The sequence below is a fragment of the Barbus barbus genome (assembly GCF_936440315.1).
Source record: "Barbus barbus genome assembly, chromosome: 24".
Taxonomy (NCBI): domain Eukaryota; kingdom Metazoa; phylum Chordata; class Actinopteri; order Cypriniformes; family Cyprinidae; genus Barbus; species Barbus barbus.
This window is the reverse complement of record NC_136752.1, coordinates 8,094,855-8,117,144: the sequence shown is the minus strand read 5'-3', so window position 1 is coordinate 8,117,144 and position 22,290 is coordinate 8,094,855. Positions and strand designations below refer to the sequence as shown.

The 22,290-nt window shown below is 42.0% G+C and overlaps 1 protein-coding gene across 2 annotated transcripts in view; it reads right to left on the bottom strand.

Annotated features, from left to right (window-relative positions):
* Nucleotides 1–6,316: 6,316 nt before the first annotated feature.
* The window catches only part of LOC306844005 (ADP-ribosylhydrolase ARH1-like), a gene marked incomplete at its 5' end in the record, with an annotated part of 55,786 nt that continues 39,812 nt past the window's right edge, over nucleotides 6,317–22,290 (bottom strand). For both annotated transcript variants that reach the window (XM_079375800.1, XM_079375799.1), the window contains 2 exons: nucleotides 6,317–7,293; nucleotides 14,636–14,850. In XM_079375800.1, the coding sequence (XP_079231926.1) occupies nucleotides 7,148–7,293; nucleotides 14,636–14,850 (361 nt within the window). In that variant the 3' untranslated portion in view covers nucleotides 6,317–7,147. The remainder of the gene's footprint in view (nucleotides 7,294–14,635; nucleotides 14,851–22,290) is intronic.

Sequence of the window (22,290 nt, the reverse complement as noted above, 5' to 3'; positions counted from 1 at the left end):
AAAATAGAAAAAAAATGCTTTGTATATAGTATGTATACTGAAGTATTCTTCGTTATTCGTTATTACAATGATAAATATCACTGCCAGACGTGAAGTGATATTGCCAGACATGGTCATAGAGTCAGTAAACACACGCTGATGTGCTTCCATTCAGATTATAATCAAACAGATGGGCCATATAATCAATAATAGCTGATCAATGAATCACAATGATAGCCGTCATAGAGTCGCTAATAAACACGCTGATGTGCGTCCATACATATTATAATCATGCAGACACGGCCACATTCCCCACACAATACACACACACACATATAAAAAATGTAGAAGAAAAAAAAAACAGTTTTTTATGGATAAAGCAGATCGCTAAGTTACGCCCCGCTCAGATGACAGCGTGCGTCACAGTGTGCGTCAGAGCTCGCAGGAGGGAGCGCCAAATTCAAATAATCTATATTCCGCTTTTCTGAGACTTTTTTTTCCGTAGACGGTCTCATTATGTTTGTAAGACCGTATTCTACAACATCGTTTTGTTTTTTTACCACCAAGACGCTGTTTTTGAGCGTAATTTATTCCATAACGGACGCGAACAATAACTCTCTGAAGAAATGAAACGTAAACAAAGGAATATTCATCCTTATTACAACGTTATTGTTTCGCTGGACTAAAAGTGCTCGCTGGGATGTTTTTCTGTGGACCCTTACCTCTCTAACTAAACTGGGATTTCAGCAGTGGACGCGTTTGTGGCTCGTTATTACAATGATAAAGGTACGTACGGCTTTTTTACTCTGCGTGTTTGGATGTGTACTGCTTACACAAATGTAGCAAATTTGTGCCACTCATTCCTTATAAGCTTTCCATCGAAAAACAGCGATCTGTCGTCGATGCTTGAGGCTTAGACCCTCAGAATGATATATAGTTTGTCAAGATTAACTTTGTCCCGTTTCATTTATTCTATTAGAAAACAATGACACATGCAAACAAAGAGCGTTCAGTGCGAGGTCGCTCTGGTGAAGGCTAACAGGTTAAAGAGATGGACTAATGAAGTAGAGCGGGATTTAAAAACCTATTTCGACCTCATTGATTGGAGTGTTTTTGAAGCTGTTGCCAATGATCTGGACGAGCTCACAGAGACAGTGACATCTTATATCAATTTCTGTGAGGATATGTGCATTCCTACCCGTCACGGTGCACACACGAGGGAGGAACAAGGAACACGCATACGAGGATGTAACTCAAATAATAACCTTTAATGTCGACATCAGGACAGGGCAGGGCAGGACAAGGCAAGGCAAGGCAGACACAGACATCAAACACCGGGGAGTAACGAGTAGACCAGACGAAAGCTAACTTAACAGACAGGACTATAAATACACTGGATAATCAAGGAAAACAGGGCTGGACAAGAATTAACTAATGATTGCATTAAACAAGGACAGGAAACAAACCAAATAAGGACACAAGAGGCAGGAACAGATGACACACACCCCAGAGGACTGACACTACCAGGACTCAGTGACAAACTGTGGTTCACTGCAAAACTCAGACAGCTCCGTCAGGCCAAAAAGATGCTTACAGAAAGGGGGACAGAGTCTTGTATAAACAGGCCAAATGCACACTGGAAAAGGAGATCAGAGTGGCAAAGAGGAATTATTCTGAAAAGCTAAGGATTCCATTATTTTCCAGTGTCTCAGCATCAGTGTGGAAAGGTCTGAAAGAGATCACCAACTACAAGATACCATCCCCCAGCACTGTGGAGAATTAACAACTGGCAGAAGATCTGAACAAGTTCTATTGCAGGTTTGAAAAAACACCCCACACCCGCTCTGAGCACCTCTCCACACAAACATTAACACCTCCTGCAAACCCCATCTCCCCCACACCTGCACTTCAGATCAGTGAAGATGATGTGTGCCAGGTCTTCTGGAAGTTGAAGAGAAATAAATCAACAAGCCCAGATTGTGTTACACCAGCCTGTCTGAAATCCTGTGCTGACCAGCTGACCCCCATCTTCACACAGATCTTCAACAGATCACTGGAGCTGTGCGAAGTCCCTTCATGCTTCAAATGCTCCACCATCATCCCCGTCCAAAAGCAACCCAAAATTACAGGAATAAATGACTAGGCCTGTGGCTCTAACGTCTGTGGCCACACTGTAAACCCGGATTTCATATCTAATCAAAATTTCAAGTAGAATGTACTTACATGACTCAAATCGATTAAGTTTTGATTGCATTACTAGCAAATGTAAGTATGTTAAACTAATTTGTAGACCTAGTTGAGTCTGTGAATAACTTTAAGTGAAATAGCTTAAAATCCCCAAGTTTTAGTCATGCAATGCACGATGGGAACGTGAAAGCCGTCACTTTGCCGCCGTGTCTATGCTTTTTGCTGAGAAGACGACGTCATTTTCCTGCCGCGCACCAGACAGTCCAGTTGCTGCTAAAACTCGCCAGAGACGGTAAGTAGCTTTGGTCTCGCCCTCCCGATGTCCATTGTTTATCTAACGTTGCTGTTGAGGAGTCAGTCAACTTAATGTGTTTGTGTGTGGATATAAGGTGATGTTGGTGGGTAGTGGGACTCTATAACTTTAACTAACGTTAGGTCGGCAGCCATTTTCACCCGCTAGAACGTTAACGGTTAGCCTACAGTTTGAAAGTTTTTTTTTTTTTTTCACTTGGTGCGCTGTTTGTGAGAAGTCCAAGTGAAGCAGTTTGACGTCGATGGACATTAACATTGTCACCCGTTAAGGTACTTAGACACACACAGACTTACACACACGCACACACACACACACACACACACACACACTCAAACACAGGCTCACATACACTCACACATTCAAAAAGACTGGCGCACACAGATTCAAACACAGACTCACACACACACAAACACACACACACACACACACACACACACACACACACCAACCTGGACCTGGAGGTGGACACACACACACAGACTTACACACACACTGATATTGATATTGTGGCGGGCCAAAACAAATTAATGAATGTATGGGAAACCCTGATGTGAGTATGCTTAGCAAGATATGTTTTAACGCTTGTGTCCACTATCTTGCAGACCACTGAGCCAACAGACATCAGGTGCCTATGTCTTCGGGGACTGCCTGTCATCTTGGCGGATGATTCTTCTGCCTTCTTCAAGACATGCTCTGTAAGTTAATTTGTTTTTGTAAATGTTGCAGGTGCATGCTCCTTTTGTCTCATTTTTAGCTGTTAATGAACACTTCCATTCATTTTCAGAATTATTTGATCAGCATCAGTGTCTCCATTAAGTCTCTATTTTATGGCCGAACAAAGATAGTTTACCCACTTTCAGTCCCAGTCCTATTGAAAAAGTAGAACATTTCTCCCAATAACTAAGGTTGTATGAATCATTTTACAATTGCCCTATTAGTTTTTGATTTTACTGTCACTGGTTGGAACTTGTGAAATTGTTTCTGGGTCTAAAACTCAAATGGGGAGTTCTGATTGCACTTGTTAGATTCTGGTTGCTCCAGTCATCAAAGATCTTATTGTGTATGTTACTTTCAACTGGTAAAGTTAAAAACAAAAAAGCAATTAAGGTGAAAGGTACTGAGAGTCATAAAAAAAATGTTTCAGCACGACTGTGACTGAAAGTGGGTAAACTCCATGTTTTGGGCAAAGTGTTGCAAACTGTACAGATCTGAATATGGCATTTGATAAAAATTCAAGACTGGTATCATCCTTTTAATATAAATTACTTTCAGTGTGGTTTATATTGTACGATACTTTTCATTATAAACAGTCACAGGTTATTTTTGGTGGACAAAGCACCATTGTCTAACTGGCATGTTTATGTTCTCTGTTAGGATGTAACTGACAAGGACTTGTACATTGAAACTCCAGTGGGAATTCTTTGCCTTGGTCAAGAAAATACCCAGCTCAACCCATCCAGAGTAGGAATCATCTTGGAAGGGTCTGTGTTAATAGATGAACTGGCCAACCTGCCTCAGGCCTTCTGTGTCCTTTTTGGATTGATCTATGCCCTGCACCTGGACTACCCCAAGTGCATGAAAAACACTTTCAACTTTATTCAGCAAGTAATGCTCAAACTGGGTAGAATTGAGCTGGTACCCAAAATTGGGGTGGTGATGGCGCAGTGGATAAGACACATGCCTTTGGTGTGAGAGACCTGGGTTCGAATCCACTGTGAGACACCAATGTGTCCCTGAGCAAGACACTTAACCCCTAGTTGCTCCAGAGGCGTGCGACCTCTGACATATATAGCAATTGTAAGTCGCTTTGGATAAAAGTATCAGCTAAATGAAATGAATAAATGTAAAATTCAAACTTTGAAAAATCAGCTGGAAGCATAAAACGGGGTTCGAAGTGGCTCTACTACGGTTCCAGATTTGTTTGCCACAGTTTGTAACGTTGGACTTTTATGAAAATGTTTACTGTTGTGTATGGTTTGGGGTACATGTGTCCTGTGGTATTTGCACTGATTTTTGCACAAGATTCCATGACACAGGCTTTGATAAAATTTCATTTCAAATTAGTTGGGTATTTGTAACATTACCAACTAAAAGGCAGATGTCTTGGTGCATTTTGGATTTTCAAGATATATAGAGTAGATATTTTAGTCATGTTTAGTCATATAAATGGGAATGTTCAACTATATGAAAATCTTCCCTAACAGGAACCGCTTTTAATGTGATTTGTTGTGATGTACACATGCTTGAGCACAATAAGTGTTTTTGTTGGCATGATGGTGCTTTGTTTTATGCAATGTTCAGGGCATGAATGACACATTTTGTCACTGTTTCAGGCTCCTTATTCAAGGTTGTTAAAGCAGGGGACAGCAACCTGTAAGTTGATGCTGTTTTCAAATAAAACGGTAAAACAATTACTTTTGTATTGCGTATTTGTCTTCATTTAAATGTTCTAGTTTAGCATATTCAATGAATACAAAGGTTTAGTTACTTTAACTTAAAATAGTAAGTGGAGTTCATGTGACAAGACAATTAATATAACAAGAGATTGTAAGTGAAATCAACTTGGCATTCAGTGTTTTGAACTTAAAATAATAAGTCCACCCTTTCATGCATTTAAGTTAAATGCACTCAAGTTTTTAAGGCAACCGGTTTCCTCAAATTTTTTAAGTAAATTCAACTTATCCGGGCTTACAGTGATGAAGTCATTTGAAAAACTGGTGCTGGCCCACCTGAAGGACATTACTGGACCCATACTGGATTCTCGTTAGTTTGCCTACAGAGCAAACAGGTCTGTGGATGATGCAGTCAATATGGGACTGCATTATGTTCTGCAACAGACCACAGACTTATGTGAGGATCCTGTCTATGGACTTCAGCTCGGCTTTTAACACTATCATCCCAAACCTCCTCCTGCCCAAACTAACGCAGTTCTCCGTGCCCATCTCCATCTGTCAGTGAATCACCAGCTTCCTGACAGACAGCTGCATTCACTCCCCACTGCTCTTCTCCCTCTACATGAATGACTGCACTTCAAAGGACCCCTCTGTCAAGCTCCTGAAGTTTGCAGACGACAAACTTCCACACTCGTCGGCCTCATTCAGGATGGTGAAGAGTCTACTTACAGGCAGGAGGTTAAAGAGCTGGCTGTCTGGTGCAGTCTTAACAACCTGGAGCTCAACACGCTCAAAACAGTGTAGATGATCTGGACTTCAGAAGAAACCCCCCTGCTCTCCTCCCACTCACCATAATAGATAGCATTGTAATGACAGTGGAGCCATTCAGGTTCCTAGGCACCACTATCTCTCAGGACTTGAAGTGGGACACTCACATTGACTCAACCTGTCAAAGTTCAACCTGCCACAAGAGCTGCTGAAACAGTTCTTCTCCGCCATCATTGAATCTGTCCTCTGCACTTCTATAACTGTCTGGTTCAGCTCAGTTACCAAATCTGACCTCAGAAGACTACAGAGGGTAGTCGGGACTCATACACTGATCATTCTGTGCAGCGCCGCTTCAAGTCGAATACACCTTTTGTATTTGTTTTGCTCCCCATGTGCTCCGTGTCCTAGTTTTCCCTCGTGTTCTCTTGTGCCCATATTTGGTTTTGTTCCTGTTCCTGTTTGATTAGGTTCCATTTGATTCAGCTGTGCTCCATTTATTACCTCATTTAGTTCCTAGTTTTTAAGCCCAGTGTTTCCAGCGTCTAGCGTCCGGGGTCTTACGTCATTCCTGTGTTCCTGAATTTGTATTTCCGTTGGTTTGTTTTATTAAAGTCTGTTTGTTTAAGTTTATTCCTACATCTCCTCGCTCTCAACTCTTTTGAAGTTGTGACACTCTAGGCTTGAAATATTTCTTTATTTGAATCATTTAAGTTTGATTTAACAACAAATCAAAATACAAACAGAAAGAAATTAAGATATTTTATAATAGGCTAGTAATAATAATAATAAACCCAAATAATAATCATTATTTTGTTTTGTTTGAGAAACTGAAAAACAAAAATTAAGATAGATTCTTTCCGTGTTTTTGTTCATGAGTAAAAACAAATGAGCTTATGCTTTAATATTTGTTTCACATGCAGAAAATTGCAGTCAGTTTGTCGTACATACTACATAATTTCAGAATAGGTGCCCTTTAGTTATAAAATACTGACAGTATAAATACTTTATAATTTTGACGGTTATTACCCCCTTATTCCTCAAATGTTGCATATTTTCCCCTTATACCTACCAGGAGGTAGGTATGTGGTATGTAGAGGTACTCCATAGTTACAAATAGGTATGCTGTAAATTCTGTTTACTTATGCGGTACGTTGCGGGTTGTAATCTAAAGTGTTTCCCATAATTTTTAAATTGTGAAATTCTATCACAAACAAAAATGGCTCAAAACTGTTTATGACACTGTAAAAAAAAAAATATATATATAAAATAATAAAGTTTTAAATTTCTAATTGCATGTTTAAGTTATTTGATTTCTGATTTTTTTTTTTTTTAACAAAGCTCAAAACTGCGAAGTTAAACAAATGCATCCATAATGTTTTTATGTATTTATTTACTTATTATTTTCATTTTAATGTAGAAAATGCAGAACACCTACAAGTGACACTGTCAACCTCCAGCTATTGCTGTCAGTGTGAACACACTTTAAGTGTGTGTCATATTTGAAAAATCATTGAAGAGCATACAGCTTTTGTGCAACACTCTCCAGTCGGCCCCTGTACTCCAGGTTTCTATAATTACACTTGGGGACTCCGTCCATTCCATACAGCAGACCCCAGCAGCAGCAGGCAATCGCTGCAGTGCTGTCACTGTCTCCTGTAAAGAGAGAAGTATGGTCAGGCTTATAGTACAACAGAACTTAACATTAGTGTTAATTTTGTCAGCTATTTCAATTTTAGTCTTAGTCTTAGTCCCATGGTAAAATGTCCTTGTTAGTTTTTATAATATTTAGTCAAACTTATTATTTAGTTTTAGTCAAGTTTTAGTTGACTAAAAGTCTCAACATTTTAGTCTAGTTTTAATCCAAGGAAATCTAAAGTATTTTAGTCTAGTTTTGTCAAAGAAAACCTGAAGTATTAAAAGTTACCTTTTCCACGTAATTGCGTATTACGTGATGTCACGAACTCGCATCACAGAACAGAGCAAGTCGAGCATTTGTGCTTATAAAACTTAACGTTTTTATTTATTTTTGAAATGACCGATCGTTTCGCTAGATAAGACCCTTATTCATCGTCTGGTATCGTTTAAAGCCCTTTGAAGCTGCACTGAAACTGTCATTTGGACCTTGAACCGTTTGGGTCCCAATGAAGTCCATTATATTGAGAAATGTTTTCATCAAAAACCTTAATTTCTTTTCGACTGAAGAAAGAAAGACATGGACATCTTCGATGACATGGGGGTGAGTAAATTATCAGCAAAAGTTTTTTTAAAAGTGAACTAATCCTTTAAGTGTAGTTTTAGTCAATGAACATTTTAGCAATAAGATTATTATTAATTAACCGTACAGCAGTATTAATTTTGGAAGCCATTTTTAATTTAGTCTTAGTCTTACTCAAATGTACATTTTAGTTATCATATTTAGACAACCTCGTCCTGTTTTTGTTTAGTTGTTTAGTTTTAGTCAATGAAATGTATGAGCATTTTAGTCAGGCTTTAGTCAATTAAATCTTAGTCACATTTTCGTCAGTCTGTATAATGGATAAACTGATAAAAATTATTTTTGCTCAAAACTATAATCATAATGATTGTTGTCATTTGAGAAATGTACTTCTGCATTCCAGGTATTGCACTTTCACCAGTAAGCACAAATCAATAGAATGTGGACATATACATGATGTATTTTACCTCATCTAGTATACCGATTTATTATAGGATTTTTATTATATAAATTAATATCAAAGACTTGTGCAATCTCTCTGTCTACATCATGAAAACTGGTAAAACAAACGAAAAATATTTTAACAGTGAAATTCCTAGTAATTCCACTAATTCCAAATGGCAATAGCCTATATTTCTCTATTAAAACAACAGCGGTTGAGTAAGTGCATTTATTCAGCAATCACAATCGCAAACAATATACAGGTGCTGGTCATAAAATTAGAATATCATGAAACAGTTGATTTATTTCAGTAATACTATTCAAAAAGTGAAACTTGTATATTAGATTCATTCATTACACACAGACTAATATATTTCAAATGTTTATTTCCTTTAATTTTGATGATTATAACTGACAACTAATAAAAGTCCCAAATTCAGTATCTCAGAAAATTAGAATATCAATTAAGACCAATGCAAAAAAAATGATTTTTAGAAATGTTGGCCAACTGAAAAGTATGAACATGAAAAGTATGAGCATGTACAGCACTCAATATTTAGTTGGGGCTCCTTTGGCCTGGATTACTGCAGCAATGCGGTGTGGCATGGAGTCGATCAGTCTGTGGCACTGCTCAGGTGTTATGAGAGCCCATGTTGCTCTGATAGTGGCCTTCAACTCTTCTGAATTGTTGGGTCTGGCGTATTGAATCTTCCTCTTCACAATACCCCATAGGTTTTCTATGGGGTTAAGGTCAGGCGAGTTTGCTGGCCAATCAAGAACAGGGAGACCATGGTCCTTAAACCAGGTACTGGTAGCTTTGGCAGTATGTGCAGGTCCCAAGTCCCGTTGGAAAATTAAATCTGCATCTCCATAAAGTTGGTCAGCAGCAGGAAGCATGAAGCGCTCTAAAACGTCCTGGACCTCAGAAAACACAATGGACCAACACCAGCAGAAGACATGGCACCCCAAACCATCAATGACTGTGGAAACTTTACACTGGACCTCAAGCAACGTGGATTATGTGCCTCTCCTCTCTTCCTCCAGACTCTGGGACCTTGATTTCCAAAGGAAATGCAAAATTTACTTTCATCAGAGAACATAACTTTGGACCACTCAGCAGCAGTCCAGTCAAGACGCTTCTGACGCTGTCTCTTGTTCAAGAGTGGCTTGACACAAGGAATGCGACAGCTGAAACCCATGTCTTGCATACGTCTGTGCGTGGTGGTTCTTGAAGCACTGACTCCAGCTGCAGTCCACTCTTTGTGAATCTCCCCCACATTTTTGAATGGTTTTTGTTTCACAATCCTCTCCAGGGTGCGGTTATCCCTATTGCTTGTACACTTTTTTTTCTACCACATCTTGTCCTGCCCTTCGCCTCTCTATTAATGTGCTTGGACACAGAGCTCTGTGAACAGCCAGCCTCTTTAGCAATGACCTTTTGTGTCTTGCCCTCCTTGTGCAAGGTGTCAATGGTCGTCTTTTGGACAACTGTCAAGTCAGCAGTCTTCCCCATGATTGTGTAGCCTATAGAACTAGACTGAGAGACCATTTAAAGGCTTTTGCAGGTGTATTGAGTTAATTAGCTGATTAGAGTGTGGCACCAGGTGTCTTCAATATTGAACATTTTCACAATATTCTAATTTTCTGAGATACTGAATTTGGGACTTTCATTAGTTGTCAGTTATAATCGTCAAAATTAAAGGAAATAAACATTTGAAATATATCAGTCTGTGTGTAATGAATGAATCTAATATACAAGTTTCACTTTTTGAATGGTATTACTGAAATCAACTTTTTCATGATATTCTAATTTTATGACTAGCACCTGTAGTCTAGATCAGGGGTAGGCAACGTCAGTCCTGGAGTGCAACTGCCTGTAGAGTTTAGCTCCAACCCTAATCAAACACACCTGAACAAGCTAATCAAGGCCTTCGGGATTATATTGGGTGCTTCTCAAACGGAAGGCTGCATCCTACCGAGGCTGCATCCTTCCTAGTTCAGTCATTCAGAGTCATGTAGGCTAGAGTCCTCCTCATCATATAAACACTAGAATAAGATGGTCTATTAAGTGCGCATGGATACGTCACATATGTCACTGTCACGGCACGAAAATACTAATAAAACTTAGTTTTGGAAAAATACTTTGTATTACAAATCTTTATATCATTAGGCTTTCAATTAAAGCAATACAATGAATCACAGCTGTCTATAATCTCCCTGTTGCTTAAGTTATTGGCAGTTTAGCGTTTATTGAGTAATTTACACCAAAACAAATAATAACATCTGCTTTCATGACTGAAAACATTCTTTTTGTCTAACATTTCATAATAAATTCAGACAAGCTCATTAATGACTCGGTTTTCGTCAGTTTATTTTCATGAAATGAAGGAAATTGAATGTACCCAATTACCCAAGGATCGTGGGTAATTGAAGGTCGCAAAGGATACATCCCATGCGTCCTTCAAATTCAGCTGAATGAAGGACGCAAAACTTTCAAGGCGCCTTCCAATTGAGATGGCCTTCAGCGAAGATTGATGATGTGGCAGCCGAGAAATGCAGCCTTTGTAGGAAGCAACCTTCCATTTGAGAAGCACCCTAAGGCTATAGGCAGCTGAGGTTTTTTTCAGGGTTAGAGATAAACTCTGCAGGACATCGGCACTCCAGGACCGACATTGTCTACCCATGGTCTAGATCTCATGACAGAACACAGACCGACTGAGGGACACTTTCATTTAGATCGCTAAACTGAAAAAAAAGTGCATGCATTCAGATATTTCGAGATCGGTTTCAGGCCTCATTCATGTGTATTAAATAAATAAATAAATCGTATATATTCAGATATGTGTCAATGCGACTCATGTAAACAGGCATATCGGATTTTCTGAGACATTGCATTCTGTACGTCATTAGAACTGTGACACTTACTTCTGAAGCACGCGCACAGAAATCGGCTGTCACACAGCATAAGAGTACTAAACCATGTTCTCTCAAGTCTTATTTAAACTGTTAAATACACACAAGGTTACAGTATGTTAAAGTGCCCCTATTATGCCATTTTAAGGCTGCTAATATTGTTTTGGGAGTCTCATAAAATAGGTTTAAATGCATGCAAGGTAAAAAACGCTTTTGTTTTCTCAAAATATGCGTTTAATATCACCTCATTTTCCAGCGACTCTCAAACTATTCGTTCAAAGCAGTTCTAAGATTCAGTCTCTCTAAACCCCTCCTTTCCATGAGCCTACTCTGCTCTGATTGGTCAGATGGCCCAGTCTTGTTGTGATTGGTCTACCATGTACAGAGCATCGGAAACAATAGGCCCATTGACATAGTTCTGTATTTTGAACGCTCGATAGAAAATATATCATACTTACAGGCTGTGTTTCAAGTTGCGACCGGCCAGTGTAGAACATAGGCGGGAATTATGCAAATGCGTTACCCCGTGACGGCAAGTGGAATTCAAATTACTAAAGACTCGTTTGGGCTGTATAGCGTTGATTCTTTATTTTGGAAGACAAAAACTATTTATCGTGCACTTTTGGATTTACAACTTTGCTGATTTTTTACATTCACATACAGCTACATTACGAACTGCTTGATGGGCAATATTGGAAATGACATAATTGGGGCGCTTTAAAACATGTGACAGAAACACTGTTGGTTATGTCTGTGAAGGTAAACTGCGGGTAAAGTAATTACATCTTTATATTACAATTGTGTATTAAGTGATAGCAGCGTAATATACAGTACCAATACTACTGTCTAAGCTGTCAATATGACCCAAACAATAAAATAAAAACAGAAAATCACTCATTGCTCTTGAATGAATAACTTCTGTAGCTTTAATTAGAAGATATTTCATGAATGCTGCTTTTAAATGTTCTAGCGCAGTGGTTTTCAATTCCAGTCCTGGGGTACCGCTGCTCTGCACATTTTGTATGTCTCTCTTTTTCATATTGTACCGTATGTCGCTCAGTCAGACACCCTCGGTTCAGTTCATAGATCTCCCTCCTAACGAGCTGAGGATCTGAATCAGGTGCACTAAATAAGAGGACATACAAAATGTGCAGAGAAGTGGTACTCCAGGACTGGAATTGACCTATCGGTAAGCCCCTCCCCTCGAATGCAGATGAGCCAATGGCAGTGGAGTATAATTTGCACGGGGAGCAAAACTCGGACATCTTTAGGTTTCAGGGCCATAGAAAAACATTGGAAGATCCAAAGCTCGCATAGGTTTGATGGTGTTTATGCTACAAAAATAATAAAAAATATCCTGAGAGGATAGGCATTATTGTCACGGTTCATGGATCCGTGTGTTCATTTTGGTGTCTGTCTAGTTTGTGTGGGAGCGTCTGTTGCCTAGTACCGCAGCTGGCAGCGTAATCAGAGTGCTCACCTGCAGCTCATTTGCGCTGCCTTTATCTAGCTGGTTTTGCATGCGTGTGTTGTCGGTTCGTTAATCTCGTCTTGTTTTCTGTCAGCTCCCTTGTTCTCCGTTCAGCCAGTTTGGATTATCCTCGCTCATCACTGGATTACCTGACGGTTTGGATCATCTTCGCGGCGGTTGTGAGAGTTCTGATACTGATTTCAGCTGGAGTCCCAACTACTCCCAACGTCTCTCTCTGTTTCTAATAAACCTTTTGCTCTCGCACTTGGATCTGGTGGTTACTTATCCTGACAATTATAATTTATTTGATTACATTTCCTGAATCCAAACATAACAGAGCAAAATGTCCCTAAGCATTCAACCCCAATCCAAATGAAGACAAAAACGTTCATTTTCTTGTTGTCATACACTCATTAAGTTACAGTTTTCATCTGCTCAAGCAGAACGTTAATGTTATCTTGTGCTTCAGCAAGGTATCTCTGACTAAAACTAGCTAACGTTAAAGTTAGTGAGTCCATGTTAATGTACAAACCTAAATAGCGGACTGTTCTCACGTCTTGTACAGTGTAGGTCAAAAACACATAAAGGAAGGTTTACATTTCACACTCTCTTCATATTAAACTAATTAAATGTACATTAATTTAATTGTATCCTGAGATACATGAACAGCGTTGATCCTGCATGTTGTCATCCACAATTGTGATGACCGACCGTAATATGACACTTCTCCCACTTGCATTATGATCTGTAAACCCACGCTTTGAGTTACCCACCACATTTATTTTTAAATATTTTATAAATCCCTCCATGGAATATTTAATTCCCATTTGCAGCTGTAATTGTTAAACAGTGAGCAACTCCATTTGTTTGTCCGAGGGAGCAACAGTAAATAAGGGGGGCGGGCTTACCAATAGGTCAATTGAGAACCACTGCTCTAGAGTGAAGATAAACATGGTGGATTGTGTGCGGTTCACTCAGGTGCTAATAGGTCAGTGTTCATCAACAGTTGTGGGTGGGGCCTATAAAATGTGTTTACGGATTCTGCGAATGACTCATTATAAGACACTGCTTATGATTTATGGGGATTAAATAAAAAAGGAGCAGGTGGATTTTATCATCATATGGTGGTTGTGTACACACTGCCAACACACATTTATGTTCAGACAACATATAAAAGTTAATTTTGCATAATATGCCCTTTAAATTAAACCATACATATGAGTTGACGTTCTCTTGAATTGTGTTTACGTGAAAATGCAGTAATTCTGATTAAATTAAATTCTGACAAAATATTTGTGATTATCAATTTACCATGATTGTGCAGCCCTAATAATTATAGATATAATTACAGAAATGTGAAAAAAAAAAAATTAAACAAAGGAACACTCCACTTTTTTGAAAATAGGCTCATTTTCCAACTCCCCAAGAGTTAAACAGTTGAGTTTTACCATTTTGACTCTTCTGCTTGACTCTTCTGTAGTTACATCGTGTACGAAGACTGAAGGAAAATTAAAAGTTATGATTTTCTAGGCCGTTATGGCTAGGAACTATACTCTCATTCCAGTGTATATAGCTGGGGACTACTTTCAGGCACTGTGTAATATCATTGCGCGTGCTGCACCCAAGGTACTGCAGCAAAGTTCCTTGATTATTACGCTGGAATGAGAGTATAGTTCCTAGCCATATCGGCCAAGAAAATCGCAACTTTTCATTTTCCGTCAGTCTTAGTAAATTATGTAACTACAGAAGAGTCAAGTTTTAAATAGGAAAAATATTGAAACTCTATCGTCATTTATGAGCAAGATGCTAACGGTCTAATCAGATTCAATGACCTATGCTAAGCTAAGTTTCTGCACTTACACCTATCTGTCTTAATGCATAGTTTATCTCAGCCCTAGTTTTTACACAAACTGGACTAAAACACAAAATTGATATAGTTGATTTAGTAAGATGACCTCCATGAAATGCTGCACGACTCATGAGTTCTTCCCAGTCTGAGCCTGCTCCTAAGAGGGCATCCAGAGCGATCATTGGAGCATCATGACCACATCCACCACCCCAACCTGATAGACTGAAGCTCACATAGGCCTCATCTCGTTCTGCTGGCCCATATTGGTCAGGCCAAGTAACTGGCTCAGTCCCCTTAGACAATCCCCTTAGACCCAAATACCTAGAGAATGGAGAGATAAAAAATAGTGAGATGAAATAATTAACAACACTTTAGAGTAAGGTTCCCTTTGTAAAGGGTTTATGAAGGTGTTCATTAATGACTAATAACTCATTTATAAATCGATGATAAGCAGTTATAACTGCATGAATTAAAAGGTGATTTTAAAACAATACCTGCCAAATAGTGAGCCATATTTAACTCACATGTTATGAATGCTTAATAATAATAATTCTTATTTCACTCAAAATCAGATTACGGATTTATTTCATGATGCAGTAAAAATAGACTATTATAGCGAGACTGAAGGGTGTTGCATGTGGTTTTCTCATTTATATCTCATGACTCATGCCACTTTTCTTACTATGTTGTTTACCAGAAGCTGCTTACCCATGATGCCTACAAAGTCACACCCCTCCCCCACCTGGGTCAGTCTGATCACCTCTCTTTGTTCCTGCTCCCCAAGTATACCCCGGTCATCAAATGTGTGAAACCTACAACAAGGACTGTTAAAATCTGTCTGGAAGGCGCTGACTCCACTCTTCAACATCAATTCCAGCACACAGACTGGAGTGAGTTTGCTGCCCAGGCCACCACAAACTCTCAGATTAACATTGACATTTACACCAACTCTGTCATTGAACACATCAACAGATGTGTGAGCAGAGTGACTACACACAAAAAAATACAAATCTTCCCCAATCAGAAGCCCTGGATGAACAGAGAGGTTCGCCTCCTGCTCAAAGCAAGAGATGCAGCCTTCAGGTCTGGAGACCAGGAGGCTTACAGCTCAGCCAGAGCCAACCTGAGGAAGGGTATCCGCCAGGCCAAACTCACACACAAACAGAAGATTGAAGAACACTTCAATTCTTCAGACCCCCGGCGTATGTGGCAAGGCATACAATCTATCACAGATTACAAACCACCTAACTCTGTGCCCCCCTCCAGCTCTGCCTCCCTCCCAGACGAGCTCAATCACTTTTATGCTCGTTTTGATCAAAATAATAAGGAGATCTCACTCAAAGCTGAGCATCAACCCAGTGAACTGCCTCTCACTCTCTCCACATCAGATGTTTACTCCACTCTGCGTAAGGTGAATGCACGGAAGGCAGCTGGCCCTGACGGAATACCTGGTCGTGTGCTTAAAGCCTGTGCGGAGCAGCTACCTGGGGTCTTCACGGACATTTTCAATCTGTCCCTGGCCCAAACAACTGTCCCCACTATCTTCAAAACCTCCACCATCGTACCAGTACCGAAACACTCCACTGCCTCGGTCCCTAACGACTTCCGTCCTGTTGCACTCACCCCCATCATTGCCAAGTGTTTTGAAAAACTGGTTGCATCCCACCTAAAATCCTGTCTCCCTGCTACACTAGACCCATTCCAATTTGCCTATCGCCACAATAGGTCAACAGAGGACGCCATCTCAACAGCACTTCACTCTGCCCTCACCCACCTGTACAGTCAAAACACACATGTGAGAATGCTGTTCATAGACTTCAGTTCTGCATTTAATACAGTAATCCCCTCCAAGCTGATCTCCAAGCTCAGCCAGCTTGGAATCAGCACACCCATCTGCAATTGGATTCTAGATTTTCTGACTAACAGACCCCAGTCCGTCAAGTTAGATAACCTCTCCTCCTCCATCATCACCCTGAACACCGGCGTGCCACAGGGCTGCGTACTGAGCCCTCTCCTGTACTCCCTCTTCACCCATGACTGTGTTCCTGTTTATGGATCCAATACCATAATCAAATTTGCAGATGACACCACGGTGGTAGGTCTGATCAAGGATGACGATGAGTCAGCCTACAGGGATGAGGTGCAGCACCTGGCTGTGTGGTGTGCCACCAATAATCTACAACTAAACACCCAGAAGACAAAGGAGATCATTGTGGACTTCAGGCGGACTAGGAGTCATGCACACACACCCATCTACATCAACGGAGCTGAAGTGGAGCGTGTGTCGAGTTTCAAGTTCCTTGGCATCCACATCTCTGATGACCTCACCTGGTCCCATAACACCTCCACTCTGGTCAAAAAGGCACAGCAGCACCTTTACTTCTTAAGGAGCCTTAAGAAAGTTCACCTGAATCCCAGGATCCTTGTGGAATTCTACCGCTGTACCATTGAGAGCATACTCACGAACTGCATCTCAGTATGGTACAGCAATTGCTCCGCATCTGACCGCAAAGTACTCCAGAGGGTGGTGAAAACTGCTCAACGGATCACCGGCACCCAGTTAACTTCCATTGAGAACATTTATTATAAGCGCTGTCTGGGCAGGGCAAGAAACATCATCAAGGATGCCTCTCACCCTAACCATGGACTTTTCACCCTCCTTCCATCCGGCAGGCGTTACAGGTGCCTACACTTTCGCACTAGTAGGCTCAGGAAGAGCTTCTTCCCCGAGGCTGTGACACTTCTGAACGCCACACCACCAATCTAACCTGCACCTGCTTGTTACTGCACTGGTCACAGTACTTTACACACATGCATTTGCACTACTCATATTTTGCACAGACTGCACAAGTTATTACACTATAAACTGTCTAAAGTTGTTACTGTACAAGCACAGTAAACTATTTCTATAAAATATTTCACTACTGCTATTTTGCATAGAATACATTGTTCTATCAATACTTTGCACACTCATCCAGCTGTATTTATTTATTACCACTGTTCTCACGTTTCTGCTGTTCATAATGTGTATATATAATCTGTAATCTATATAATCTACATTGCTCTGTTCATAATGTACATACATTGTATTCCTATTTATATTCTGTATATACTCTGCTCAATACTGTATATAGCAATTCAACTGTATATTCTGTAAATCATATCTTCACTTACTCTGCACTTATATGTATATAAAACACTATATTCTTGCACTTCTGGTTAGATGCTAACTGCATTTCATTAGCTCTGTACTTGTACTCTGCATACATGACAATAAAGTTGAATCTAATCTAATCTAATACTCTGCAAAAGTTTATGATGCATGGAGATCAACACCTGCTTAGTGCTCACTACTGTTAGAAATAAGCCACTGAGACTAGGTGGACGAATAATGACCTGATCAAAACATGTTTTTTTTTTTGTTAGTAAATCACCTGCAGAAATGTCCATGCCCATCGGCGCTATTTTGGAATTGCGCTCTCATGCTAATTTGCCCTGTTTAGTAAATCTGGCCCTATTTGTGACCCTGGACCACAAAACCAGTCATGAGGGTCATTTTTAAAAAAAATGGAGATATATAGGAAAAATCTAAATATTTAGAAAATTGCCTTTAAAAATGTCCAAATTAAGTTCTTAGTAATGCATATTACTAATCAAAAAAAGTTTTTTAAAAATTAAGAAATTTACAAAATATCTTCATGGAACAAGATCTTTACTTAATAACTAATGATGTTTGGCATAAAAGAAAAATCGATAATTTTGACTATACAATGTATTGTTGGCTATTGCTACAAATATACCCGTGTTACTTATGACTGGTTTTCTGGTCCAGGGTCACATATACCACATATGATTGTTAATCTATTGCTTTTCCGCCTTTTATGTATGGTATCATGTTAAATGTCTCAGTCCAAATTGTAAAATGGACTCAATTTCACAACAATCATTTATTGTTTACCCTAAGCCAGTGGTTTTCAAACCTGTCCTGCAAGCACCCCGGCCCTGCACATTTTGTATGACTCCCTTGTCAGACACACCCAATTCAGGTCTTGTTCAGACATCCAATTCAGGCCATGTGCTCTCCTGTCTATTGTCTGACCCCACCCTCCAAGGCTTCCGAGACGACGGTGCCCGCTCACAAGGCTTCCAAAGTGGCAGTGCCCGCTCACAAGGCTTCCAAAGCAGCTGTGCCCGCTCACGATCCTCCTGAAGGGGCGGTGCACGCTCACAAGGCTTCCGAGGCGGCAGTGCCCGCTCACAAGGCTTCCGAGGCGACGGTGCACGCTCACAAGGCTTCCGAAGCGGCGGTGCCCCCTCACGATCTTCCTGAAGGGGCGGTGCACGCTCACAAGGCTTCCGAGGCGGCGGTGCCCGCTCACGATCCTCCTGAAGGGGCGGTGCATGCTCACAAGGCTTCCGAGGCGACGGTGCCCGCTCACAAGGATTCCGAGGCGGCAGTGCCCGCTCACAAGTCTTCCAAAGCAGCTATGCCCGCTCACGATCCTCCTGAAGGGGCAGTGCACGCTCACATGGCTTCCGAGACGACGGTCCCCGCTCACGATCCTCCTGAAGGGGCAGTGCATGCTCACAAGGCTTCCAAAGCGGCGATGCATGCTCACAAGGCTTCCGAGGCGGCGTTGCCCGCTCACAAGGCTTCCGAGACGACGGGGCCCGCTCACGATCCTCCTGAAGGGGCGGTGCATGCTCACAAGGCTTCCGAGGTGGCGGCGCCCGCTCACGATCCTTCTGAAGGGGCAGTGCACGCTCTCAAGGCTTCCGAGGCGGCGGTGCACGCTCACAAGGCTTCCGAGGCGACGGTGCACGCTCACAAGGCTTCCGAAGCGGCGGTGCCCGCTCACGATCTTCCTGAAGGGGCGGTGCACGCTCACAAGGCTTCCGAGGCGGCGGTGCCCGCTCACGATCCTCCTGAAGGGGCGGTGCATGCTCACAAGGCTTCCGAGGCGACGGTGCCCACTCACAAGGCTTCCGAGGCGGCGGTGCCCGCTCACAAGTCTTCCAAAGCAGCTATGCCCGCTCACGATCCTCCTGAAGGGGCAGTGCACGCTCACAAGGCTTCCAAAGCGGTGATGCATGCTCACAAGGCTTCCGAGGCGGCGGTGCCCGCTCACAAGGCTTCCGAGACGACGGTCCCCGCTCACGATCCTCCTGAAGGGGCAGTGCACGCTCACAAGGCTTCCAAAGCGGCGATGCATGCTCACAAGGCTTCCGAGACGACGGGGCCCGCTCACGATCCTCCTGAAGGGGCGGTGCATGCTCACAAGGCTTCCAAAGCGGCGGTGCCCGCTCACGATCCTCCTGAAGGGGCGGTGCATGCTCACAAGGCTTCCAAAGCGGCGGTGCCCGCTCACGATCCTCCTGAAGGGGCGGTGCATGCTCACAAGGCTTCCGAGGTGGCGGCGCCCGCTCACGATCCTTCTGAAGGGGCGGTGCACGCTCACAAGGCTTCCGAGGCGGCGGTGCACGCTCACAAGGCTTCCGAGGCGGCGGTGCACGCTCACAAGGCTTCCGAGGTGGCGGTGCACATTCACAAGGCTTCCGAGGCGGCGGTGCACGCTCACAACGCTTCCGAGGCAGTGGCAGTGTCTGCTCACGATCCTCCTGCTCTGCCTGCCCCGCCTTGGCCTCCTGCTCTGCCGGGACCACCCTGGCACAGAGGTGTCTCCAGGCCCTCTGCCGCTACACAGGCCTGGCCCACCATCCCTCCCCCTGATCCACCTCTGGCCCACCTCCCTCCCAGACATTTTTTGATTTCAGTTTTACTGTGGAGCATCTGGAATCTGCTCCTTAGAGAGGGGGTTGTGTCACGTCCTGCTGGTGTGCCCTTATTGGCCACCAGATGTCACTGTGTGTTTGTTTGAGCACATGGCTTGTTGTTTGTGGTTTGTGCCATGTGCTCTCCTGTCTATTGTCTGACCCCGCCCTCCTTGTTATCTCATTATTGTTTCAGTGACTTCACCTGTGTCCTCCTCGTTTTTCTCCCTATTTATTCTCCTGATGTCTGCAGTCCTGTGCTGTTTCGTTATTTCATGTTTAATGTGAGATGTTTGCAGTCTCAGCCTGCCTGCCTGTTTTTCCCCCTCGGGGTGGTTTTTGTTCAGTTTTTGTTTAATTTTATTATTAAAGGACCCACCATTCTCCTGCACTTGAGTCCTCGCCTCATCTCTTTCCTGTAGCTCAAATAGTAGAGCATGGCTCTAGCAACGCCAAGGTCATGGGTTCGATTCCCAGGGAAAGCAAGAGCTGATAAAATGTAAAAAAAAAAACTGTAACTTGAATGCAATGTAAGTCGCTTTGGATAAAAGCGTCTGCTAAATGCGTAAATGTAAATCTCTCTTCCGGATCCGTGACAGTCAGTATAAATGTTCTTTGATAATGTACTTTGATTCTCTTTCTGTACAATGAAAGTGTTATGATTAGTAGCCTAACTTACAATGTTTTTATTCACATTAACTTTCAATGTTAAATTCACATTAAATATAAAGTCAGTCATATTATATATGTTATGGCATGACACCCATATCTGTTAATTAAGTTAACAGACAGATTTTTATGTATAGTTAATAGGTTACATTATTAGGTTACTTTGACCATCAACTAACATGACTAGATCAACTAACATAATCTATAAAGGTGAGAATCAAGATATTTCATGATATAGTTAATGCGTTTGGGAATGATTTGAATAAAAAGGAAAAAAATAAATAAAACATAAGTGCTGTTGTGGCTGCTGTGTGTCACGTCAGGACAGAGAGAGAAAGCTCACGGAGCTGAAATGGCTTGAATAAAGCACATTTAGCTTTAGATAAAATTTCTAAAGATGAAAGATATTTGCCACAAATGACTGTGAGTGCTTGTTATGTGATCCGCTCCGCTGTTTTGATGCGCTGCTCACTTAAAATGGTGCTGCTGTTACGGCTCGCGGTCCGGATGGATGCCGGGGTGCGGATGCGGTCCGCCTTTTGAATATCAGTTAGCCTATGTAAGTATTTAAGGATAAAAGATTCGAGTTGCTTTTAAAATATTCACGAGTCCTATTCCTCGAGTCGAGTCAAGTCTGGAGTCATTTCAGGTCGAGTCTGAGTCAAGTCTGAAGTCTATAAAAACGCAACTCCAGTGCGACTCGAGTCCGAGTCACTAACTCGAGTGCCCATCTTTGCTGTACAACAATGCCAAGGTCTCTGGAAAGAGGTTTGTTTGTTTAAGTGATATTGATGTTCTCCATGGTTGTGTGAGCAGTCTGGTGGTGGTTCTTTGTACCACTGGTTGTGCTGGATGACAATGCAGTGGGGAAAGGACCCTTGAACACAAAGCGCTGTGGGCCAGAGACTAAGAACTTGGTCAATCCGCTTTTGTCTCTCTGGGATGGAGTGGCCATGACTTCTTTTGTCTGTAAGCAATTGGGTGATTGGGTTCTGGTGAGCATTGGAGGCAGTGACTGTGGTGACTGAGAATCCCTGACAGTACCCCCTCTTCCAGGAGTGGCCCTTGATGCCCTATTGCCGTGAAGGGGACAGCCTCAACCTCTGGGTGCGGGGTGATCTGGGTGGTTGTGGTGGAACTCAGTAAGCAAGAAGGGATACATAACATCATCCTGGGCCACCCAGGATCTTTCCTCTGACCCGTACCACTCCCAGTCACCTAGGTACATCAAGCGGCTTCCCCCGTTGCCGGGAGTCCAAGATTTCTCTTACTCGATAGACGGTGGACTCTTCCACTATTTCGGGAGGAGGAGGTACTGCC